This window comes from Geotrypetes seraphini, chromosome 1, assembly GCF_902459505.1.
Source record: "Geotrypetes seraphini chromosome 1, aGeoSer1.1, whole genome shotgun sequence".
Taxonomy (NCBI): domain Eukaryota; kingdom Metazoa; phylum Chordata; class Amphibia; order Gymnophiona; family Dermophiidae; genus Geotrypetes; species Geotrypetes seraphini.
Genome location: NC_047084.1, coordinates 271789542 through 271814884, shown reverse-complemented (window position 1 = coordinate 271814884; position 25343 = coordinate 271789542). Strand labels below are relative to the sequence as shown.

General features: G+C 42.9%; 1 protein-coding gene across 22 annotated transcripts in view; it reads right to left on the bottom strand.

The window, feature by feature from the left end:
* Window positions 1-25343, bottom strand: part of CTBP1 (C-terminal binding protein 1) — a 646630-nt gene that overhangs the window by 151315 nt on the left and 469972 nt on the right. For all 22 annotated transcript variants that reach the window (XM_033951334.1, XM_033951361.1, XM_033951324.1 and 19 more), the window contains one exon: window positions 16193-16347. In XM_033951334.1, coding sequence (XP_033807225.1) covers window positions 16193-16347 — 155 coding nt within the window. The remainder of the gene's footprint in view (window positions 1-16192; window positions 16348-25343) is intronic.

Genomic DNA, 25343 nt, shown 5'->3' with positions numbered 1-25343 from the left:
ACTCTTGCACGTCCGGAGCAAATCAGGGCATTAGAAGGGCCCGAAGCAGCGTGTGAAGACTGCTGACACGCTGCTTAAATCGCCAGTCGGGCCCGCGGTAAGGGAAGAGGGTGGGCGGCAAATGACTCAGGTCCCGGGCAGCGGAAAGTTGCAGAGCTCCTCGGTGGGGGCGCTGAGTGGCCGCGAACCCTTTCCTCCCAGACCTCCCCCCCCCCCCCCTGAGGAACGGAGATCGGCGGCTACAGCCGTTGGCTTCGGTGTCTTCTATCCACCGCGGCCAACCCTAGCGGAAACAGGAAGTAGTCAGAGAGAGCGGGCCGCAGTGGACAGAAGACAGCAAAGCTAGCGTTAGCGCAGTGTAGTGCTTTTCTCTTTATTTTTAAAAGCGGGTGAAGCGGGTGAGTCGACGAGAAGGAGGAGGTGGTGGTTTGGGCATTGAGTGAGGGTGGGAGGGGGGAGGAGTCGCCGGCTGTGCTGTGCTTTCCCGATCTGTCCGCCGCATACGCACTCTGGCCACGGACCTACAGATCAGGGAAGACAGATCACGCAGGTCTGAGTGCGCATGCGCGGCTAGCTTTTTATTATATAGGATATATATATATAAAAATTTTTTCTACCTTTGTTGTCTGGTTTCTGCTTTCCTCATCTCCTTATTCATTTCCTTCCATCCATTGTCTGTCTTCTCTGTCTCTTCCATATGCTCTATTACTGTGCCTCTCCCTTCCATCTATCCCTCCACCCCAAACCCAATTGGTCTGCCATCCATCTTCTTCCCTCTACTCCCCCCATAGTCCGCAATTTCTCTCTTCCCCATTTCCCTTCAGCGTCTGTTCCTCTCCACCCCACCTTCCCCAGTTCCCTTCAGCGTCTGTTCCTCTCTACCCCACCTTCCCTTCAGCGTCTGTTCCTCTCCACCCCATCTTCCCCAGTTCCCTTCAGCATCTGTTCCTCTCTAGCCCATCTTCCCCAGTTCCCTTCAGCGTCTGCTCCTCTCTAGTCCAACTTCCCCAGTTCCCTTCAGCATCTGTTCCTCCGTACCCCACCTTCCCCAGTTCCCTTCAGCATCTGTTCCTCTCTAGCTCACCTTCCCCAGGTCCCTTCATTGTCTGTTCCTCCCCACCTTCCCCAGTTCCCTTCAGCCTCTGTTCCTCTCTAGCTCACCTTCCCTAGGTCCATTCATTGTCTGTTCCTCCCCACCTTCTCCAGGTCCCTTCAGCGTCTGTTCTTCTCTACCCCACCTTTCCTCCCTGCTCCTTACCTTCGCGGCAGGCAATTTCTAAATTTCTTGGAGTTGGTACTGATTTTGAGGGAAGTATTTTGAATCAGTTGAATCCGTCTGATTTCCTTTTGCAATATTTCCTTATAGAGAGAATTGCAATAATCAATTTTAGAGATTACAAGCGAGTGTATTAAGATATTTAAAGAAGAGGACTCCAGGAAGCTAGCAAGGGACCTATCATTCAAAGTTTATGGAAGCAGTTTCTGACCACTTACTATCGATGATCACACCCAAAATCTTAGATGATAAAACTTCATTGATTGGAGAGTTATCTATGCTGATTGCAGAGGATAACTGGAAACCTTCTTTCCACGGAAAGAGGCAATTAGTTTTAGATGTGCTTAGAGACAGCATGTTGTCTCTAAGCCAGTTTTTAATACTAGTTAGTTTTAAATTGATGGTATGGATTTCGTTCATATTTGAAGGATCAATGGGATGGATCAGCTGAATATCGTCAGCATAGGCATAAGAAGTAAAGCCTATAGATTGCCATAATATCAGGAATGATGCCAGGAAAATGTTGAAGAATAACAGAGAAAGAATCAAACTCTGTGGGATGCCACAGTGGTTTGCATAGGTTTTTGAAGTAGAGCCATTGAATACTATAATAGAAGTTCTATCAGTAAACTAGGAACGGAACCATTCTAGAATCTGCTCTTTGATTCCTACAGAAGATAGTCTTTTCAAGAGCAGTTGATGATCGAAAGCAGCTTATAGGTCCAATGAGATGAGAATTACCAATTTATGTTTATCTAGAAAGTATTGAATTGAGGTGGTCATGCCTAATAAAGAATGTTCTGTGGAATGATGTTGGCAAAATCCAGTTTGATTTGGGTGTAGGATATTGGGTTTTTTGACAAAACTTAGAACTTGATTATGTACCACCTTCTCTGCCATCTTGACCAAAAATGATAAGTTAGCTATAGGTTGGAAATTATTACAGCCTTGTATGGATGTTTTAGGATTTTTAGCTATAGAATGAATGATAAGAGTGTTTCCAAGCCTTAGGAATGGAGGATGTGCTTAGAAATAAACTCTATTACATACTCCATGCAACCCAACTAAAACTACTAGGAGTGATGATAGACAAAAGCTGTACCATGCAACTACAAATAAACAAAACAGTCTAGAAATCCTTCACAGTCATGCGCAACCTAAGACAAATCCGAAAAAAACTTCAAAAGAAATCAATTCAGATTCCTGGTCCAGTCCCTAGCCCTGGGACTTCTAGACTACCGCAAAATACTATACCTAGCATGCCCTGCCATCATGATAAAACAATTACAAACAGTGCAAAATACAGCTCTCAGACTGATATACTCATTGGAAAAAATATGACTCATTACCGCCACATATCTAGACATACTGGCTTCCAGTACAAGCACGTATACTTTTCAAATTCTACTACATAGTATTCAAAGCCCTAAATGGAGATGGACCAACCTCCCTGAATGATCGCTTGACCCGGAACAACACATCCAGACCTAGGAGAACACAGGCACCCTTTTTTCACCCCCACAATCAAAGGCATACAACACAAGAAAATGTACGACGGCCTACTTGCCATCCAAGCAGCGAAACGAGACCACCACCTCTCCAATCTGCTGATCACAACACCCGACTACCAAACCTTCAAGAAAGAATTAAAAACCATGTTATTCAGGAAATTCGTCAAATCTAACAAATGATCTAACTGACCTTTTCAATCTATCCCCAGATCCTAATGCTTCATCTAATAATCTATCTTGTAATTTTACTTGGTATGTCCAAATTAGAGAATGACACGGGGAGCGATCCCCGCAGCGAACCGCTGCGTGGCTGCGGTTTGGCTGCGGGTTATGGTGACCTCATTAGCAAATCGCCGCAGACGCGGGGACAAATCCTTTCACCGACCGCAAAAACAGTGAATAGATTTGTCCCCGCAGGCCAATGTCCCCCCCTCTAGGAACCGCAATTTACCTGTGTTTTCACCGTGCTCCTCATTTGTCAGATCAACCCTTCCTGCCAATAGAACCCGCCCCCCCCCCCCCCCGACGATCGCCCTCACTGGTAGGAGGGTGCCCAACCCCTCCTGCCGGCACCCCCAACGGCCCCCTATATCGCCAATAGGAGGGTGCCCAACCCCTCCTGCCGGTCCCTCCCCCAACAAACCCCGCCATCCCGAAACACCACCCTTAGTCTTACTTTCCAAGTTGGACCGGACAGCTCCTCGCTCGTCTGGCCAGCAGGCCTGCCTCCGTCCAAATGAGGCGGGCCCGCCCCTCCCCTCCCCTGCCTAACCCACAGGATCCTAGGGCCTGATTGGCCCAAGCACCTAAGGCCCCTCCTATAGCGGGAGTGGCTTTAGGTGCCTAGACCAATCAGGCCCTAGGATCCTGTGGGTTGGGCAGGGTAGGGGCGGGCCCGCCTCATTTGGACGGTCCAACTTGGAAAGTAAGACTAAGGGGGTTCCGGGGTGGGAGGGTTCGTTGGGGGGGGGTCCAGCAGGAGGGGTTGGGTACCCTCCTGCCGGCGATCTTAGGGGAGGCCATTGGGAGGACCGGCAGGAGGGGTTGGGTACCCTTCTGCTGCGATTGTCGGGAGGGCCGTTGGGGGGGTCTACAGGAGGGGTTGGGTGCCCTCCTGCCGTGATCGCTGGGGGGAGGGGAGACTTGCAGCCGTAGCCGCGGTCACTATGCTAATCACGGCAGGGAGATCTTTGCCGCGATTAGGTACAGCGGCTGCGTCTACTTACCATATAGGCTAACATTATAAGCATTTAAAGTACATGTCATGTTTGTTTTTGCATTGCTAGCCCCAGGGGTGGTGGAAGATTAGTGATTGAAAAACTGTATGAAAAATAACTATTTTAAATTTAGTGATCAAAATGTGTCAGTTTTGAGAATTTATATTAATTAATTTTTTCTCTGCGTATTTTGTTTTTGTATAGTTATTAACTAATATTTAACTAAGTTTTAAAGTATGTTTCCTTTATACGTAAATAAAGAAAAGTGAATGGGATTGCAGTGGCGGTGACGGGGCGGTGAATGGGGTGGCAGTGGCGGTGACGGGGCGGTGAAGAGGATGGTGAGACGGGGACGGGGCGGTGACGGGGATGGTGAGACGGGGACGGGGCGGTGACGGGGATGGTGAGACGGGGACGGGGCGGTGACGGGGACCAATTTTTTCACCGTGTCATTCTCTAGTCCAAATCACCTCTTTTGTAATCCCCCTAGAACCGCAAGGTATTGGCAGAATAAAAGACACTAATGTAATGTAATGTAGAAGGTACTAAGCCCATGACTCTCGCAGCACACAGGACAAGGACACTCCTTAGCTACCCATCCAGCGCAAAGCTGGCTTGATATGGGGTTTAAACTACCTGAGGAGTCCATAATAATTGGTTTCCACCATAAACGAAGTAAACTGAAGAAGGAGATTTAAAATAAAATTGGGACATCCAAGATGGCTGCTGTGGCAGTGTTTTGGCTACTATTTTTAAGTATTATGTATGTGGATATATTGTAAACCGCCTAGGATTCAGACAGTATAAAAAATTTTTAAATAAATAAAAACACTGAAAAGAAGATTTTGGAGGTGGGGTCCCTTGGGACACCCCCAGAAATCTTTAATTCTGTCTAAATCAGACCCACCCTGTTTTTTCCATAGACAGTAATGAGCTGTAGTCACAGAACTGCCATGTTTTGTGCCTGCATCAGTTTCTCACTGCAGCTGAAAATTGGAAAGGAATTTCTGCCTCAGACAAGCAAGGGTAGCTCCAGCAGCCTGTGTCTCTTCGGGCTGTCTTTTATTCAGGTTCAAAACCTGAAACCCTCGATCCCTCACATTCCCACATAATTCTTTGGGATGGATTGGGGAGAAACGCAGCCAACCTCTGTCAAGCCTCCCAGTTAGTCACAGGGTCAAATCAGCCTGCACTCAAGCACTGCTCCCAGTTGACCTAATCCTGAGCTCCCAAGTGTTAAAACAGGCAAGCCAGGCAGGTACTCTTTTAAAAGTATGGCCCTCCTGGCTGCAGACCCCGACGTCAGACCCTTCTCCCTGGTAAAGGTATCCCAGGACTACTGGGAACCTCCTAGCACAGGAAAGCCTCAAAAACACTGTATTTAAAACTCAAAATAAATTTTTAAAAAATCTATTGCAGAGCAGATAAAAAGACATCTTCTCAACTCGCTTGCAGAATTAAAATTGAGGAGAGGGGGGCACTACCCAGAGATAAAACGAGCAAAGAGAAGAAAATGATTGATGTTTTCTGCATGCAGCTTACAAGTTGAGGTGTTTAACCCATCCGTAAGAAATTGTATGCTGTCTGCACAAGAAGTTGTCATATCATATACCAGGAATTTATCTTGTTAGGCTCGCAAGCCCAAAAAGTGTGGGCACCCCTGGCCTAAGGGGTCCTTTTATCAAGGCGCGGTAGGGGTTCAATACGCGGAATACTGCACGTTAAACTGCCTGCCACGCTAATCGCTAACGCCTCCATTGACGGAGGCATTAGTATTTTGGCTTGCCATGGGGGTTAGTGCGTGATGAAATGTCCGACGTGCTAACCCCCGTAGCACACCTTGATAAAAGGAGCCCTAAGTCTCATATGTATCCTTAAATAGATACATTTTTATAGTCTATTTTCTTTTCAGTTTGAAGTGATCATTTATGTTGAAACTTCATTGGCATAATAGTTTTTTCCTTGAAAAAGTCATCATACTTCGTATATTTACAGACTTTCCCCAAAACTCTACTGTACAGGCGGTTCCCATGTTACGAACATCCAACTTACATTGGACTCATACTTACAAACACAGTCTGGCATCTCCGTTCCTCCCTTCCCTATGGACTTCAGCGGCTAACCGGTAGGAGCAGTGCTGTAAACAGAATGTCCGAGGTTGGCCCCACTGAGTTTTTTCCTCTGCCGCGTCTACTTCCTATGATGTCATTTCCTTTAGGCAGACATGGCAGAGGAAAGGACCCAATGGAGCCAACCTCGGGCATCCTGTTTATAATCAATGCTCCTGCCGGTCAGCCACTGGAGGCCATGGGGAGGGAAGTAACAGAGATGCACCTGCTGGTCAACCATCTCCTCTTTGAGAGGGCCATAGAGAAGGTAAGAACAGACAATGGCCTTTCCAAATGCTCCAGGTGATACTACTTTCATGACAAATTGTTATCTTCCTCTTTCTTTACTCTTAAATGCTGTCTAATTTTTTAACTATCACAAAACTATAATCAGACCTATAAAATTTAAAATAAATCTTATCAATGAATAGTATCACTATCTGTTCATTCAAGATTAGCATTTCGGTAATAGCATATTTTTTATCGATAGATGACTGCACCCTAAAGTAGTGACCAGCATACGAAACATGCATGTCGGTGGTGGTGCTATTGAAGCATAAGTTAAACCTTTGGATGAAGTTGGACATTAAAGATAAGTTGTCTCGACTTTGCACCGTCAGGTTTTGCTCAACTGCTACTCTCAATCATAGCTTTCATTCCCAACTGTTACGCTCAACCACAGTTTTAACATAGTAACATAGTAGATGACGGCAGATAAAGACACGAATGGTTCATCCTGTCTGCTCAACCTGATTCAATTTAATTTTTTTTTTTTTTTAAATTTTTTTCTTCTTAGCTATTTCTGGGCAAGAATCCAAAGCTTTACCCGGTACTGTGCTTGGGTTCCAACTGCCAAAATCTCTGTTAAGACTTACTCCAGCCCATCTACACCCTCCCAGCCATTGAAGCCCTCCCCTGCCTATCCTCCACCAAACGGCCATACACAGACACAGACCGTACATATCTGCCCAGTAACTGGCCTAGTTCAATATTTAATATTATTTTCTGATTCTAAATCTTCTGTGTTCATCCCACGCTTCTTTGAACTCAGTCACAGTTTTACTCTCCACCACCTCTCTCGGGAGCGCATTCCAGGCATCCACTACCCTCTCCGTAAAGTAGAATTTCCTAACATTGCCCCTGAATCTACCACCCCTCAACCTCAAATTATGTCCTATGGTTTTACCATTTTCCTTTCTCTGGAAAAGATTTTGTTCTACGTTAATACCCTTTAAGTATTTGAACGTCTGAATCATATCTCCACTGACTCTCCTTTCCTCTAGGATATATATATTCAGGGCTTCCAGTCTCTCCTCATACGTCTTCTGGCGCAAGCTTCCTATCATTTTCGTCGCCCTCCTCTGGACCGCCTCAAGTCTTCTTACGTCTTTCGCCAGATACGGTCTCCAAAACTGAACACAATACTCCAAGTGGGGCCTCACCAATGACCTGTACAGGGGCATCAACACCTTCTTCCTTCTACTGACTACGCCTCTCTTTATACAGCCCAGAATCCTTCTGGCAGCAGCCACTGCCTTGTCACACTGTTTTTTCGCCTTTAGATCTTCGGACACTATCACCCCAAGGTCCCTCTCCCCGTCCGTGCATATCAGCTTCTCTCCTCCCAGCATATACGGTTCCTTCCTATTATTAATCTCCAAATGCATTACTCTGCATTTCTTTGCATTGAATTTTAGTTGCCAGGCATTAGACCATTCCTCTAACTTTTGCAGATCCTTTTTCATATTCTCCACTCCCTCTTCGGTGTCTACTCTGTTACAAATCTTGGTATCATCTGCAAAAAGGCACACTTTTCCTTCTAACCCTTCAGCAATGTCACTTACATACATATTGAACAGGATTGGCCCCAGCACCGAACCCTGAGGGACTCCACTAGTCACCTTTCCTTCCTTCGAGCGACTTCCATTAACCACCACCCTTTGGCGTCTGTCCGACAGCCAGTTTCTGACCCAGTTCACCACTTTGGGTCCTAATTTCAGCCCTTCAAGTTTGTTCAACAGCCTCCTATGAGGAACTGTATCAAAGGCTTTGCTGAAATCCAAGTAAATTACATCTAGCATATGTCCTCGATCCAGCTCTCTGGTCACCCAATCAAAAAATTCAATCAGGTTCGTTTGGCACGATTTACCTTTTGTAAAGCCATGTTGCCTGTAACCCATTGGATTCAAGGAAATACACTATCCTTTCTTTCAGCAACACTTCCATTATTTTTCCAACAACTGAAGTGAGGCTCACCGGCCTGTAGTTTCCTGCTTCATCCCTGTGACCACTTTTATGAATAGGGACCACATCCGCTCTCCTCCAATCCCCAGGAATCACTCCCGTCTCCAGAGATTTGTTGAACAAGTCTTTAATAGGACTCGCCAGAACCTCTCTGAGCTCCCTTAGTATCCTGGGATGGATCCCGTCTGGTCCCATCGCTTTGTCCACCTTCAGTTTTTCAAGTTGCTCATAAACACCCTCCTCCGTGAACGGCGCAGAATCTACTCCATTTTCTCGTGTAACTTTGCCAGATAATCTCGGTCCTTCTCCAGGATTTTCTTCTGTGAACACAGAACAGAAGTATTTGTTTAGCACATTTGCTTTCTCCTCATCACTCTCCACATATTTGTTCCCAGCATCTTTTAGCCTAGCAATTCCATTTTTTATCTTCCTCCTTTCACTAATATATCTGAAAAAATTTTTATCTCCCTTTTTTACATTTTTAGCCATTTGTTCTTCCGCCTGTGCCTTCGCCAAACGTATCTCTCTCTTGGCTTCTTTCAGTTTCACCCTATAGTCCTTTCTGCTCTCCTCTTCTTGGGTTTTTTTATATTTCATGAACGCCAACTCTTTCGCCTTTATTTTCTCAACCACTAGGTTGGAGAACCATATCGGCTTCCTTTTTCTCTTGTTTTTATTGATTTTCTTCACATAAAGGTCCGTAGCCATTTTTATCGCTCCTTTCAGCTTAGACCACTGTCTTTCCACTTCTCTTATGTCCTCCCATCCTAACAGCTCATTCTTCAGGTACTTTCCCATTGCATTAAAGTCCGTACGTTTGAAATCTAGGACTTTAAGTATCGTGCGGCCGCTCTCCACTTTAGCCGTTATATCAAACCAAACCGTTTGATGATCGCTACTACCCAGGTGAGCACCTACTCGAACATTAGAGATACTCTCTCCATTTGTGAGGACCAGATCCAATATCGCTTTTTCCCTTGTGGGTTCCGTCAGCATTTGTCTGAGCAAAGCCTCTTGAAAGGCATCCACAATCTCCCTACTTCTTTCCGATTCCGCAGACGGAACATTCCAGTTCGCATCCGGCAGGTTGAAATCTCCCAACAGCAGAACCTCCTCTTTCCTTCCAAACTTTTGGATATCCACAATCAGATCCTTATCAATTTGCTGCGATTGAGTCGGAGGTCTGTAGACTACACCCACGCAGATAGAAGTTCCATCTTCTCTTTTCAGAGCAATCCATATCGCTTCTTCCTCTCCCCAGGTCCCTTGCATTTCGGTCGCTTGGATATTGATCTTTACATAGAGAGCTACTCCTCCACCTTTATGACCATCTCTGTCCTTCCTAAAAAGATTATATCCCGGTATGTTTGCATCCCATCCATGTGATTCACTGAACCATGTCTCTGTGAAAGCAACAATATTTAGATCTGCCTCTAATATCAGGGCTTGCAGATCATGAACTTTGTTGCTTAGACTGCGAGCATTTGTGGTCATCGCTTTCCAGCTATTTTTCAGCGATAATCTCCTTTTTCGTATGGATTTTTGTGTCGTTTCACTTTCCGTTGCAATACTAAGAAATGAGTTGCTGATATTGCAGCCTTTACTACTATCACATCTTTTCTTTTGCCGGGGGTGGTCTCTATAATTGTCCTTCGTACATACACCACCCCCACCTTCTAGTTTAAATGCCTAGAAAAATATTGTCTAAATTTCTCTGCAAGGTTTCTTTTTCCTGCTGTAGTAATATGTAGCCCATCAGTGCAATATAACTTCTTGTCCTTCCATGTATTTCCCCATCCTCCTATGTACCTAAAGCCTTCTTGATGACACCAGGCTCTGAGCCATCTATTAAAGTCCTCTGTGTTTTTCACTCTTTGCTCTCCTTTTCCATATGCAGGCAGTATTTCAGAAAAAGCTAAAGTCTTTACAAAAGGTTTCACGCCCACACCAAGCTCCCGAAAAGCTTTCTGTGCTGCAAGTGTGGAGTTGTTGGCCAGGTCATTTGTTCTCAGATGGATAACACTCCCAACATATACTCACACACCACCAAGGCTCTGTACAGCATCTACACTAAAATAATTCTTACTCCTACCCATCCAGGTACAACACAAGAAGAACAACTTTCTCACAGCCAACTAGTAGTCCCCACTACCCGCCCCCCCTCCAAAATGAAGCTAATCCCACAAACACACACCCTGGCCACCCTACTGATAATCCTCCTCATTACCAGTTGGAAAGCAGTAGCAAACAACTTACCAGCACCACCCCACATGCTCCACTGCAAACAAAATCCAACACCACAACAGGAGAACCCCAATAGTTAGAAGTTCAAACCACCAAACCAGCACTCAACATCCCATCACCTTAGCCTGGAGAAGACCACTTCCCAAGACAAAACCTCAACCTCCTCCTAAAACACTCATCTACCCTGAAACGACTCACAATTTCCAAACAGATATCACCACTCTAACATGTGCCTACTTAAACATCAGAGCCTTAGGACCTAAAACAGAACACATAAAAAACTGGATAAAAACCAAAAACCTAGACTGCCTTTTCCTCACAGAAACCTGGTTAATCTCAGACGCAGATCCTAGAATAACAGAAGTTTGCCCTCAGGGATACAAAATAATAGTGACCTACAGAGAGAAAAAAAGAGGAGGAGGACTAGCAATCTTAATCAAGGACTCCCTAACCCTAAATATACTTGAAAAAACATCCACCCCACAAATGGTCTTCCATGCCTGCCATCTCTCAAGCACCACTCTAAAAAAACTCACTAAACTGCATGCTCTGCTACATAACACCAGGAAACTGGACCAGAGTAAGACCTGAATTTGAAAACTTCATATACCAAAACTCTTTAACAGCAGAATACAACCTCATCCTAGGAGACCTAAACATACACCTTGAAGACCAAGCATCCAAACCAGCAGAAAACTGTCTATCATTTCTCAATGCCTTATCCTTCCAAATCCTAAACCCACAAACCACGCATGAAAAAGGACACCAACTTGACATTGCAGCCTTCATGACCCATCAACCATCCTCCCCAGAAATTCAAACACCTAATGGAACCTGGTCCCCATCCCTCTGGTCAGACCACTACACATACACATTCAACATCAACTGGACCAAGAACGAAACCACACCTAAACCCCAAAAACTAATTTACACCTCACGCAAACACATCGATCCTCCCAAATTCTGGACAAAAATAGATGAAACAATCCAGGACTGTGATCCCAAGGACTTCATCTCACAGTGGAACAATCTGACTACCAACATCCTTGATGAACTAGCCCCACTATAAACCAAAACTAGAATCAGCAGAAGATCAGATCAATGGTTTGACAATGAACTACTCCTATTTAAAAGACAATGCAGACGACTAGAAAGAAAATGGAGAAAAAATAATCTAGATCACACGAAAACCGCATGGAAAAAAACTAACAAACAATACAAAATACTACTAAAGGACAAGAGAATATCACATTACACTAATCTAATAGGCACAGAAACCCAAGATACCAAAAAACTATTCCAAATATTAAAAGACCTAACAGACACTAAATCCTACATGACCACTAACAATACCCCACCCCCCTCAGCCACCCTCTTAGCAGAACACTTCAAGAAACAAAATTACAAATGCCAGAGCCACCCTCAATTGTACCCCATCCCACCTAAACGAACTCACAATTCTTTCCACAGATAAAGAATCAGCTGCAGCTGACAGAACATAGTCTCAATTCCCCAACATACAATGGTCTGAATTCAATAAATTCTACAAAAAGTACAGCCACGCATCCTGTGACCTTAACCACTGCCCTTCATATCTCCTTACAACCTCCAGCACAAAATTCTGTACTCTACTTCTGCAATGGATACAAACCATGCTCACTGACGGCCTTTTCCAACTGACTTCAGTGAAATCATCTTCACCCCAATCCAAAAAGATCCAAAAGGACCAACATACCAACCATCCAACTACAGACCCATTGCCTCAATACCTCTATGTGTCAAACTGACAGAAGGACTAGTAGCCAAACACCTCTCCAACTATCTAGATGACCATAATATACTTCACCCCACGCAATCTGGCTTCAGATCCAACTTCAGAACAGAGACATTACTAGGCTCCCTCATTGATACAGCCAGACAACACCTCAGCACAGGAAAAAAAATGCTTCTCATACAACTAGACCTTACTGCAGCATTTGACCTGGTAAACCATAACATCCTACTGCAAATTTTGGATGCAATAGGCATCTCAGATAAAGTATACTCTTGGTTTGAAGGCTTCCTAAAATCCAGAACATACAGAGTAAAATCAGATAAAGAAAAATCTGAACCTTGGTCTAACCCTTGCAGCGTACCACAAGGATCCCCGCTATCCCCTACTCTCTTCAACCTATATACTGCATCTCTCGGAACATTCCTAGATAATCTAGGCATCACCACCTACAGTTATGCAGATGATATTACCATTCTCATACCTTTTGATCAACCAAAGACCGCCATGACAAACACACTACACCGAACACTAGAAACAGTAGCAACCTGGATGAAAGATCACAAACTGAAACTCAACACAGACAAAACTAAATTCATCCTCCTCGAAAATGACAAAGTACCAACCATAACCAATGTAGAAATTAACACAATCAACTATCCCATTCAAACTACCATAAAACTACTAGGAATGACTATAGACCGATGCTGCACCATGCAACCGCAAATAAATAAAACAATACAGAAATCCTTTGCAGTGATGAGAAACCTAAGACAAGTCAGGAAATTTTTCGAAAAAACACAATTCCAGCTTATAGTACAATCCCTAATCCTAAGTCTATTAGATTACTGCAACATCCTCTACCTCCCCTGCCCTGCTACAATGACTAAACAACTACAAACAATCCAAAATACAGCTCTGAGACTCATCTACTCATTGAGAAAACACGACCATATTACAGAAGCATACATCAACTCACATTGGCTACCAATCCAAGAAAGAATACTATTTAAAGCCTTAAACGGAGACAGCCCAACCTACCTGAACAACCGCCTCATCCAAACCACCTCAATCAGACATATAAAAACACACACCCCATTCACACACCCCTCGATCAAAGAAGTAAAACAGAAAAAACTATACGATGGCCTCCTGGCCACTCAAGCAGCTAAACTAGATAACCAAATCTCCAATCTACTGATAATGACACCAGACTACAAGACATTCAGAAAAGAAATAAAAACTATACTCTTCAAGAAATTCCTGAAACAGCCATAACTTCAGAAAAGAAATAAAAACTACATTCTTCAAGAAATTCCTGAAACAGCCCTAACTTCAAACTTACCGTCCTTCCCCCCTACCTCTTCCCGCCACACAAAAACTACATAACCTACTCTTTACCTCTCTAGAAAGGACAAATGTTCTTCCATTGTAACCCTCCGTTTTTTATCTCTTTTGTAATCCGCCTTGAACCGCAAGGTAATGGCGGAATAGAAATCTCTAATATAATGTAATGTAAAGCATAATTTAAAACATTTATAAATAGGAAATGGAGATAACTGTGGGCCGATGAAGAAGCATGGCAATGTCAAAGCTCCATATTATCTTCGTGTTGATACACGTTGGAGTGCTGCTTCTGAAGGCTCATTGATTCACAATTTCTATTAATCTTGAATGAATGGATGGTGATACGATTCACTCATAAGGTTTATTTTGAACTTTATAGGTCTGGTTATATTTTTGTGATAGTTGTTTGTTAACCAGACTAAGCATTTGCAACCAGTTTAAGTGTCTAATTTTTTTAAGGCATGTCTGTATCTACTTCTTTGGCTCTATCTCCTTCTCTATATTATCAGGGCATTCTTCGTTTTCTTTCAACATACAGAAAGCTCATTTTGTTTTATCTTCAAAATCTGTATTTTCTTCCAGCTCTTCTGGACACAATTTCTCTTTCTTCCACTATATATGGTGCATTTTGGTTGACTTCTCGTGCAAGAATTTTAATTTGGTTGTTCATCAACCAGAGCCTTATACTTTTCTATTTCAACTTCTGCAAATTCTTCTCCATTAACTCCTTCCAATGTTAATTCTGGAAACACAACCCAAACAGCCAGCACCTGACACCAGCTACCCACATATGCTCTCCTCACCACCTCCTTGCCCTCTCCTCTTTCCATTTCATATAGTAGAATTAGAAAAGGCTCAAAGAAGGGTGACCAAAATAATTAAGGGGATGGAACTCATCATACTGCCCTTATATATTAGTGCTGTCTTTATATGCCTTTTCCAAATTGTCTAATATGAATTGACTGAACATATATACACAAATAAACACAGAATTCTTACGTGTTCCAAGTTACATGCAAATCTAGCTTTAGAACAGATTTAAAAACATAACTTGCTCTTAACCCAGGGACTGCCTGCCTGTATATATAGTTTTATGGCCAGTAGAGCAAGGAGCTCATTGTCAGCATGACCTACCACCTACTGAAGATAGGAAAAAAATACTGGATTGTTCCAAGGGTGCATTGTAGTTTATGCTGGGGGATGTCACTGGCAGAATTCAGTTTTCTCTACCTCTGCTTGCTGGCAGGAAGGGATATCACACTTTGTAGAACGAGTACAAGTGAATCGAATTTTACTCAATCAAAAATTACAAAGACTAGAGGACACTTGATAAAATTACAGGGAAATACTCGTAGTTTTAAAACCAATAGGAGGAAATATTTTTTTCACTCAGAAAACAGTTAAGCTCTGAAATGAATTGACAGAGGATGTGGTAAGAATGGTTAACATAGCTGGCTTTAAAAAAGGTTTGGATAAGCTCATGGAGGAAAAAGTTCATAGTCTGCTATGGAGACAGACAAGGGAAAAGTCACTGCCTGTCCTGGATCAGTAGCATGGAATGTTGTTACTATTTGGGTTTTTGCCAGATAATTGTGATTTGTATTGGCCACTGTGAAAACGGGATACTGGGCTAGAAGGGCCAATGGTCTGACCCAGTAACGCTATTATGTTCTTATTGATTCAGAACAATGGAGCTGATGCTAAGAAAGGTAATAATTTTCACAAATGCACTGCCACTACTTATCAGATCTTCTTTCATATACAGCCAAGAAACTTGAATATCCTTCCCTCTGAAGTTATTACTACCCATACAGGGATTAATTTACAAAAGTTCTTCAAAGTGTAAAGCCAATTTTATATGTGAAAAAAGGTCAGTTATAACATCATAGTACTTTTACTTGAACTGTACACAGGTGTTCCCAAGGGTATATTCTGGATGAAAAGGAGACACCATTGCAATTAGTCTATAAAATAAACAGACTAATCTAGAGTTCAGAAACTACATCATCTTCGAAGCAGATATATATTTGAGCTTTTTAATTTGTCCCTAATGGAACTGGTCCTGGGTACTTATGCTGCCTTTCTATACTAGCTTTAGAGTAGGCACTTTCTTGAACTTTCAGCATCTAGTTATAAAAAGCTCATATTTGCCCTGTCAGCATTATACCATTTGCAAAGCAGATCCTTATGCAATAAACATGGCTAAAATTAATTTGTATCTTTACAGCAGACAGAGTGCTATGACTGCTACAAAATGTGAAGAGAGGACAAACAGGTTTTTACCTTTTCATGAATATTTCTGTGAGACCATCCATCAGCTGCTGGAGAAAGAGAATACTGGCTGACCCAAGGAGCATGACATCCTGTGTAACAGAGCTCAGTTTAATGCTCTCTATCTCCACCTGCTGGCAAATGGTCATAAACCACAAGTTTCTGGATTCATTTGTTGCTGATGACAAGGAAACAGGCTTTACCTTTTCATGAATTTCCTGTGTGGACTGAGCATCACAAAACGCCACAGTAGCTACATCCTTCAAAATAGGCATTTCTACTGTGCAATCCCTGCCATCCAACAATGCTACCAAAGGACGCGGGTGCATGGGCCCATTCATTATTGGAGGTCGAATGCCTGTAATGAAAAAAATGTGCAGATTATTTTTACGTAAGACATTTTGAAAAATGGTCCTTGTAAGCTATTCTTGCACTAAAATAAAAATCTTGGCAATGCAAAAAATAGAACACTTAGTCCTTTAGCTATGAAGAAATGTAAACAAACAAAAACAAAAGAGGCAGTATACTATTTGCTTCATTCAACTACTGCTCAGGAACTAGCAGTAATGGAAGAAAATCAATAGCTAAGTCTTAGAATGGGGAAGTCGGAATCAAAAGTGGAGCTACATTTCATAATCCTACTGAACTAAACAGTTCTGCCTAATAGTGAGAATGCAATCACAGGTAAGGACCATCTAAGTAAGTCCAACTGAATTTGTTGCATTACAATGGGCCCAAGCTGGTCTTTGCCTCTCCCTCTACTCCTTCATTATTGAGTATCCATTATTTCAGGGATTCCAAGTAACATAGATTTACATATCAATAAAGCAGTGCATGCAAATCAACCTCATGCATATACATTGTGGATATCCTGAAAACCTGACTGGGTGGGTGTACCCCAAGGACTGCATTAAGCAGCACTGCCCTATGCTAATCTCAAACATTTTTTTCAATTTTGTTAAATATTTTTGTGTCCATCCCCCACTGGAAGGCTATTCCCTGCATTCATTGCCCTTATCATGAAGAAGTATTTCCTAATGTTACTGCTAAGTCTAGCTTCTCTGAACCTCATGTTAGGATCTTTAATTACAGAATTTCTTTCCCATTGGGAAAAAGTTTGCTTCTCATGCATAAGTATCTGAATATATTTTAGAAGCACTTTTGGAGATACTACTTCCAGAACTAAAAACAAAACTTTGGTTGTGGTCTTTGGGAAGCAGGTGAAAGCATGTCCTTTTACCCAAGCCTTTAACACATAAGGGGGATTGACTATATACTCATTCTGCATCAGGACTAGCTTGCTACACACTGCAACTAAATCATTTCCTTAGATTTTGTTTAACTGTTTAAACAACTTGCGTTGAGTTTACCCCAATGGATTCTAACACCCATCTTGTCCCCTCAGCTATATGATAAGCTATATGGTAGAAAAGCATTAGCATCATATGTATGTTATTTTAATGTTCTGATGTGTGCTTATTAGGTGTTTCATAGATATTATGCTGACATTGTATTACATCTCTCATATGAATTTCAGTGCTGTTAGCAAGTATATTTTTTAAATTGTTTCATGGTAGTCCTACTATTACATTTCAATATGCTGATTTTGAGTTTACCTCATTCACTGTATTTATACTTATATTTGGTCTTTTTACTACTATTTTGCTGATAAAAAAAATGGCCCTTCATGTAGCATGTACAGTATAACTCTATATAGCAAAATGCTGCATATAACCCACCTAGAACTCCGATTTGCAAGGATTCCGCGGGATATAAGATAAGAACATAAGCAATGCCTCCGCTGGGTCAGACCTGAGGTCCATTGTGCCCAGCAGTCCGCTCACACGGTGGCCCAACAGGTCCAGGACCTGTCAGTAATCTTCTATCTTTACCCCTCTATCCCTTTTTCCAGCAGGAAACTGTCCAATCCTTTCTTGAACCCCAGTACCGTACTCTGCCCTCTGGAAGCGCATTCCAGGTGTCCAAACGTTGGGTAAAGAAAAACTTCCTAGCATTCGTTTTGAATCTGTCCCCTTTCAACTTTTCCGAATGCCCTCTTGTTCTCTTATTTTTTGAAAGTTTGAAGAATCTGTCCCTCTCTACTCTCTCTATGCCCTTCATGATCTTGTAAGTCTCTATCATATCCCCTCTAAGTCTCCTCTTCTCCAGAGAAAAGAGTCCCAGTTTCTCCAATCTCTCAGCATATGAAAGGTTTTCTATACCTTTTATCAGACATGTCGCTCTCCTCTGAACCCTCTCGAGTAACGCCATATCCTTCTTAAGGTACGGCGACCAATATTGGACGCAGTACTCCAGATGCAGACGCACCATCGCCCGATACAACGGCAGGATAACTTCTTTCGTTCTGGTAGTAATATCCTTCTTGATTATACCTAGCATTCTATACGCTCTCTTAGCAGCCGCTGCGCACTGTGCCGTCGGCTTCATTGTCATGTCCACCATTACCCCCAAGTCCCTTTCTTGAGTCCCTCCCATCGTATAGCTGTACCTTGGGTTTCTGCTTCCCACATGTAGTACTTTACATTTCTCAACGTTGAACTTCTAGATATATGATATCTATGGGGTCTCCACTGTCTATCCGTTTGTTAATTCCTTTGAAGAAGTGCAATAAGTTCGTTAGGCACGATCTCCCCTTGCAGAAACCATGTTGGCTAGTTATCAGAAGTTTGTTTCTTTCAAAATGTTCATCAATGTTGTCTTTTATCAGTGCTTCCACCATTTTCCCCGGAACGGAGGTCAGACTCACCGGTCTGTAGTCTCTTGATCCCTTTTTAAAGATGGGCGTAATGTTGGTTTTCTTCCAATCCTCCGGGATCATGCCTGTTTTCAGGGATAGATTGCAAATTTGCTGCAGTAGTTCCGCTATCTCCTCTTTTAGTTCCTTCAGAACCCTTGGATGGATTCCGTCTGGACCCTGGGATTTGTCAGTTTTTTATTTTTCTACCTGCCTGCCATAGATGTTAATTTTTCTGCTTGATCTCCATTGAAGATTTGCTCAGGTTCCGGTATGTTGGATGTGTCTTCATTTGTAAATACAGACAAAAAGAACACGTTAAGTCTTTCTGCTACTTCTTTCTCCTCCTTCACCACTCCCTTCCTGTCTCAGTCGTCCTGCGGTCCCACCTCCTCACTAGCCGGCTGCTTCCCTTTAACATATCTAAAGAACGGTTTGAAATTTCATGCTTCCTTGGCTAGCCTCTCTTCATACACTCTTTTGTCTTTTCGAACCACACGGTGACATTCTTTTTGATACTTTCTGTGCTCTTTCCAGTTCCCCTCAGTTTTGTCCTTTTTCCATTTCTTGAATGAATTTTTCTTATTTCCTATTGCTTCCTTCACTATTTTAGTTATCCATGCCGGGTCTTTTGTTCGACTCTTTTTGCACCCCTTTCTGAATCTGGGGATATACAGATTTTGCGCCTCGCTCACCGTGTCCTTGAAAAAAGACCAGGCATGTTCTACCGTTTGCCATTTCTTGGAAGTGTTCCTAAGTTTCTTCCTTACCATTTCCCTCATTGCTTCGTAGTTTCCTTTCCTGAAGTTGAAAGTTGTCGCTATGGTTCTCTTTCCTTTCGGTATTCCTACTTCAACCTTGAACTTGATCATATTATGATCGCTGTTTCCCAATGGTCCCACTACTTCCACTTCCTTTGCAGGTCCCCTTAACCCATTTAGGATTAGATCCAGAATGGCATTTCTGGTTCTCTAACAAGCTGCTCCATGAAGCAATCTTGTGTAGCCTCCAAGTATTCTATCTCCCTAGCGCATTTTGAGCTTCCAAGACTCCAGTCTATCCCGGGATAGTTGAAGTCTCCTATAATAACCGTGTTACCGCTTTTGCATTCTCGCTTCATCTCGGCTTCCATTTCTTCATCGATATTCCCGGTTTGCCCGAGTGGACGATAGTATAGGCCCATCTTTATTTCAGGCCCTTTCCTTCCCGGTATTTTAACCCATAGCGATTCCAGCTTGTTGGTCATTTCTGCTATGTCCATTCTTGTCGATTGTATGTTTTCTTTTATATATAGGGCTATTACACTTCCTTTCTGCCTGATCTATCCTAGCGATAGAGCTTGTATCCCGGCAGTGCTGTATCCCATTTGTTATCTTCATTACACCATGTTTCAGAGACTCCAATGATATCTATGTCCTCTGCATTGGCCATGGCTTCTAATTCCTCCATTTTGATTCTTAGGCTCTTTGCATTAGTATATATGCAATTTAGATCCTGGTGTTTTCTTGTCTTCATTTCCTTTTCCTGCGATTCGGTCTTTAGCTTCTTCTCTTGAGCTACAATCCTTCTAATCTCCTCTTCTGGGTTAGTCAACTCCTGTATTTTGCCCATTGTTTCTTCCCAGCCTTTTTTCCCCTTAGTATCTTCACGGGATACCTTCTTCCGAATCGTCGACGCTTGGTCAACTGTCGGCTTTCCCATTCTTCTTAGTTTAAAGCCTGTTCTATTCCTCTCCTGACGTTGTTTGCTAGAAGTCTAGTTCCCGCCGAGCTCAGGTGCAGTCCATCTCTCTTGTAGAGCTTGCTCTTGCCCAAGAACGTTATCCAGTTCCTCACGAAGTGGAATCCTTCTTCCTCACACCATCTCCTCATCCACGCATTTACTGATTGTAGTTCCTCCTACATAACATAGCCGCAGGAGCATTTCTTCACTCCTGCCACCATGCTGATTCTTTCCTTCCTATGCATCAGGTTTAAACACCAGTTAAACACAGAAAATGATGGCAGATTAAGGCCATATAACTCATCCAGTCTGCCAATCCACAGAAACCATTATCTCTTCCTCTTTCTAAGAGATCCCAAGTGCCTATCCCAGGCTTTCTTGAATTCAGACAGTCTGCCTCCACCACCTCTTCCAGGAGACTGTTCTATGAATCTACTACCCTTTCTGTAAAAAAGTATTTCTTAGGTTACTCCTGAGCCTATCATCTCTTAACTTCTTCCAGAGCTTCCTTTCAAATGAAAGAGATTTGACTCATGTGCATTTACATCACATAGGTATTTAAACATCTCTATCATATCTCCCCCTCTCCCGCCTTTCCTCCAAAGTATACCGGTATAGATTGAGATTTTTAAGTCTGTCCCCCATACGCCTTATGACGAAGACCACACACTATTTTAGTAGTCTTCCTCTGGACCAACTCCATTCTTTCTTTATCTAAATGAGGGCTCACCAAAATCTTATACAGAGGCCTCAATACCTCCTTTTTCCTACTGGCCATATCTCTCCCTATGCACCCTAGCATCCTTCTAGCTTTCGCCGTCACCTTTTCAACTTGTTTGGCCACCTTAAGATCATCACATACAATCACACCCAAGTCCTGCTCTTCTGTTGTGCACATAAGTTCTTCACCCTCTAAACTGTACCGTTCCCTTAGGTTTTGCAGCCAAAATGCATTACCTTGCATTTCTTAGCATTAAATTTTAGATGCCAAATTTCAGATCATTCTTCAAGCTTCACCAGGTCTTTCTTCATGTTATTCACACCATCCAGCGTGTCTACTCTATTGCAGACTTTGATATCATCTGCAAAGCGGCAAATTTTAACTGGCAGCCCTGCAGCAATATCATTTATAAAAATGTTAAAAAAGAACAGACCCAAGAACAGAATCTTGAGGCACACCACTGGTAACATCCCTTTCCTTAGCACGATCTTTTGATCACTACCCTCTGTTGCCTTCCACTCAACCAGTTCTTGACCTAACCTGTCACTTTGGGATCCATCCAGAGAGCACTGTTTATTTATTAGACATCTGTGTGGAACACTGTCAAAGTCTTTGCTAAAATCTAAATACACCACAACTAGTGCACTCCCTCTATCCAATTCTCTGGTCACCCAGTCAAAGAAATTGATCAGATTTATCTGATAAAACCTACCTCTAGTGAATCCATGTTGCCTCTAGTCCTGTAATCCACAAGGTTCCAGAAACTTCATCGTTCTCTGTTTTAAAAGTGTTTCCATTAATTTTCTTACCACAGAAGTCAGACTTACCGGCCTGTAAGTCACTACTTTTTCCTTATTTCCACTTTTGTGGAGAGGAACCACATCTGCCCTTCTCCAGCCCTCCAGTACCATTCCTGACTCTAGAGACTCATTGAAAGGGTCATTCAGCGGAGCCACCAGAACTTCCCCAAGTTCCTTCAGTACCCTTGGATGGACATCTTCTAACCCCATCGTTTTGTCTACCTTTATTTTAGCTAGCTCCTTACAAACATCAATCAGGGTCTACCACTCCTCCATCCTTGTTCATATTTGTCTTCTGCGGTCTCGTTTCCAGGGCTTCAGCCGTAAATACAGAACAGAAATATTTGTTAAGCAATTCAGCCTTTACATTATCAGCTTCTACATATTTCTCCCCTTCACCTTTGAGACTCACAATGACACTTTTGCATTTCTTCCTATCACTAATATATCTAAAAAATGTCTTGTTTCCCCGTTTTACCATGCCAGCTATTTTTTCTTCCATTTGCATCTTTGCTTTCCTGACTACATGACCACACTCTCTTAACTTTTCCAGATATTTTTGCCTGTCTTCCTCTTTCTGTGATCTTTTGTAGTTTATGAAAGCTAATCTCTTATTCCTTACCTTCTTAGCTACTACTTTTGAGAACAAAGCGACCTTCTTTTCCTCTTACTTTAATTACTTACCCCACAAAAAGGTTTGTCGTTCTTATAATTACTCCTTTCAGGTTTGTTAACTGCATTTCTACTCCTTCTAGACGTTCCTATCCATACAACAATTCCTTGATATAATCCCCCATCCGAACAAAGTTAGTTTTTTTAAAGTCTAAAACCTTTGCTTTTGAATGAGCCCTGTCTATGCCCATCTTAATATTAAACCGTACCATGCAGCGATCACCCACTGTAACATCAGAAACACTTTCCCTGTTTGTAAGCACTAAGTCCAGTATGACCCCATCCCGCATGGGTTCCATTACCAACTGCTTAAATAGTTCTCCTTGTAGAGAATCCAGGATCACCCTACTTCTAGAAGATCCCACAATAGGGATACCCCAATCAACATCCAGCATGTTAAAATCACCTATTATTTATTTTATTATTATTTGTAGTATTTCTATAAAACTTATAGTCTAAGTGGTTTGCATTCAGGTACTCAAGCATTTCTCTCTCTGTCCTGGCAGGCTCACAGTCTATCTAATGTACCTCGGCAATGGGGGATTAAGTGACTTGCCCAGGGTCAAAAGGAGCAGCATGGGATTTGAATCCACAACATCAGTGTGCTGAGGCTGTAGCTCTAACCACTGTGCCACACACTCCCTCTTTTTTAGATAGATTCTGCTATTAAATATCTACTTCTTCCGTCTGTGAAGGAGGCCTGTATATCACACCAATGTAAATATATTCACCATTTCCTCTTTCCAAATTGATCCACAGTGCCTCTTCGTTGCCTTGCAGATCCTGAAATTGTGTGGCTTTAATATGGTCTTTAACATACAACCCTACTCCCCCTCCTTTTCTTCTTACCCTGTCTTTCCTGAACAGATTATAGCCTGGTATAACTACATCTCAGTCATGGTTCTCTGTGAACCATGCCTCCGTGATCGCCACTATATCCAACTCCTCTTCTTCCATCACAGCTTCTAGATTCAGAATCTTGTTTCCCATACTTCGAGCATTAGTTTATACTTCTTTCCAGACATTGCTCCCTTTTCCCATCCGTGCAGAGTTATTCAGTGATTTACTTACCTGAGGGCTTATAAGCATATCCAAAAAAACAAGCTTTTATGGTACTTTTGTGTTAATCATTCATCTGGTCCCAAATGTTACACATGCAAAATCTGTAAGACCACAGAGGTATAACCATTATTGTCCAACTTTGATATTTAATTTAGAGCTAGATAACTGTTTAATAAACTAAATTACATTATAAAGCTGAAGAGATAAATTTGTGGCTATTGCTATTGTACTCTTGAGCTTGACCTCCTCATGGTATAAACGTGTTTCAAAAACAATGCACAATGACCCTGGAAAGGACCCACTCTTGTACAGTTCTTCTAGTAGACATCCAATACCTAAAGAACACTGAACTAGAGAATGACACGGGGACACATTTTCCCTTGTCCCTGCGGGAACTCATTTTCCTGTCCTGTCCCAGCGAGTTCTTTTCCTTTCCCTGCCCCATTCCTACAAGCTCTGTTCTCATCTGCACTAGCCTCAAAGACTTTAAAATCATAAGTGTTTGAGGCTTGTGCTGTTAAGGGAGAGAATGACACAGTGGCTGTTACCCACGGCTAGCCATGGGTAACCCACCGAAACGATGAAAGGAAAAAAGTGGTCACCACAGGTATGGACCGTGGAGCGGTGAATGGCCTTGTCTCCGCAGTTAGGGGAGGGAACACGCGCTTTAATCTGTTCAGGAAATCATGCGGTCCAGCTGCCCCCCTCCCTCCTTCCTTCCTAACTATCATTCTAACTGCCATCCAGGCATTTCCCTCTCTCCCTTCCCCTTACCTTCACTGGCGATTTTTTAATTTTCTTTGAACATGCAGCCAGAGCCTTGAAGTTGCGTGCGGCTGCCGGAAAGTTGTCCTCTGACGCAACCGGAACCAGAAAGTTGCGTCAGAGGAGAACTTTCCGGCAGCCACAAGCGACTTTAAAGCTCCAGCTGCTTGTTCAGAGAAAATAAAAAAATCACCAGCGAAGGTAAGGGGAAGGGAAGTAGATGCTCGGACCGTGGCAAGTGGGAGGGACGGGGCTGCTGGACCGTGCAAAGGGTGCTGAAAGGGGGTAGAAAGGAACAGATGTTGAAGGGAAATGGGGAAGAGAGTGGGGAGATGGCAGAAATGGGGAAGAGAGAGTGGGGAGAAGACAGAAATGGGGAAGAGAGAGTGGGGAGAAGATGAAAATGGGGAAGAGAAAGTGGGGAGAAGAAGCTGAAGGGAAATGGGGAAGAGAGAGAAGGGAGAAGATGCTGAAGGGAAATAGGGAAGAGAGAGAGGAACAGACAATGAAGGGAACTGGATGGAAGGAGGGGATAAAGAAAAAAAAGTCATATGCTGGATTGGGGAGACAGATACCAGATCTGAGGGGAGGAAAGGAGGAGAGAGATGCTAAAAATCACCTGGGCAGGGAAGGGAAGAAGACAGATATGCCAGACTATGGGGGGAGCAGAGGGAAGAAGATGGGTGTCCGGCCAATGGGGGTGGGGGTGGAGAGAGAGATGGAAGGGAGAGGCACATAAACAGAGCATATGGAAGAGACAGAGAGAAGGCAGACAGTGGATGGAAGGAATTGAATGAGGAAAGCAGAAACCAGACAACAAAGGCAGAAAAAAAATTTTCTATTTTATTTTTTTTGCT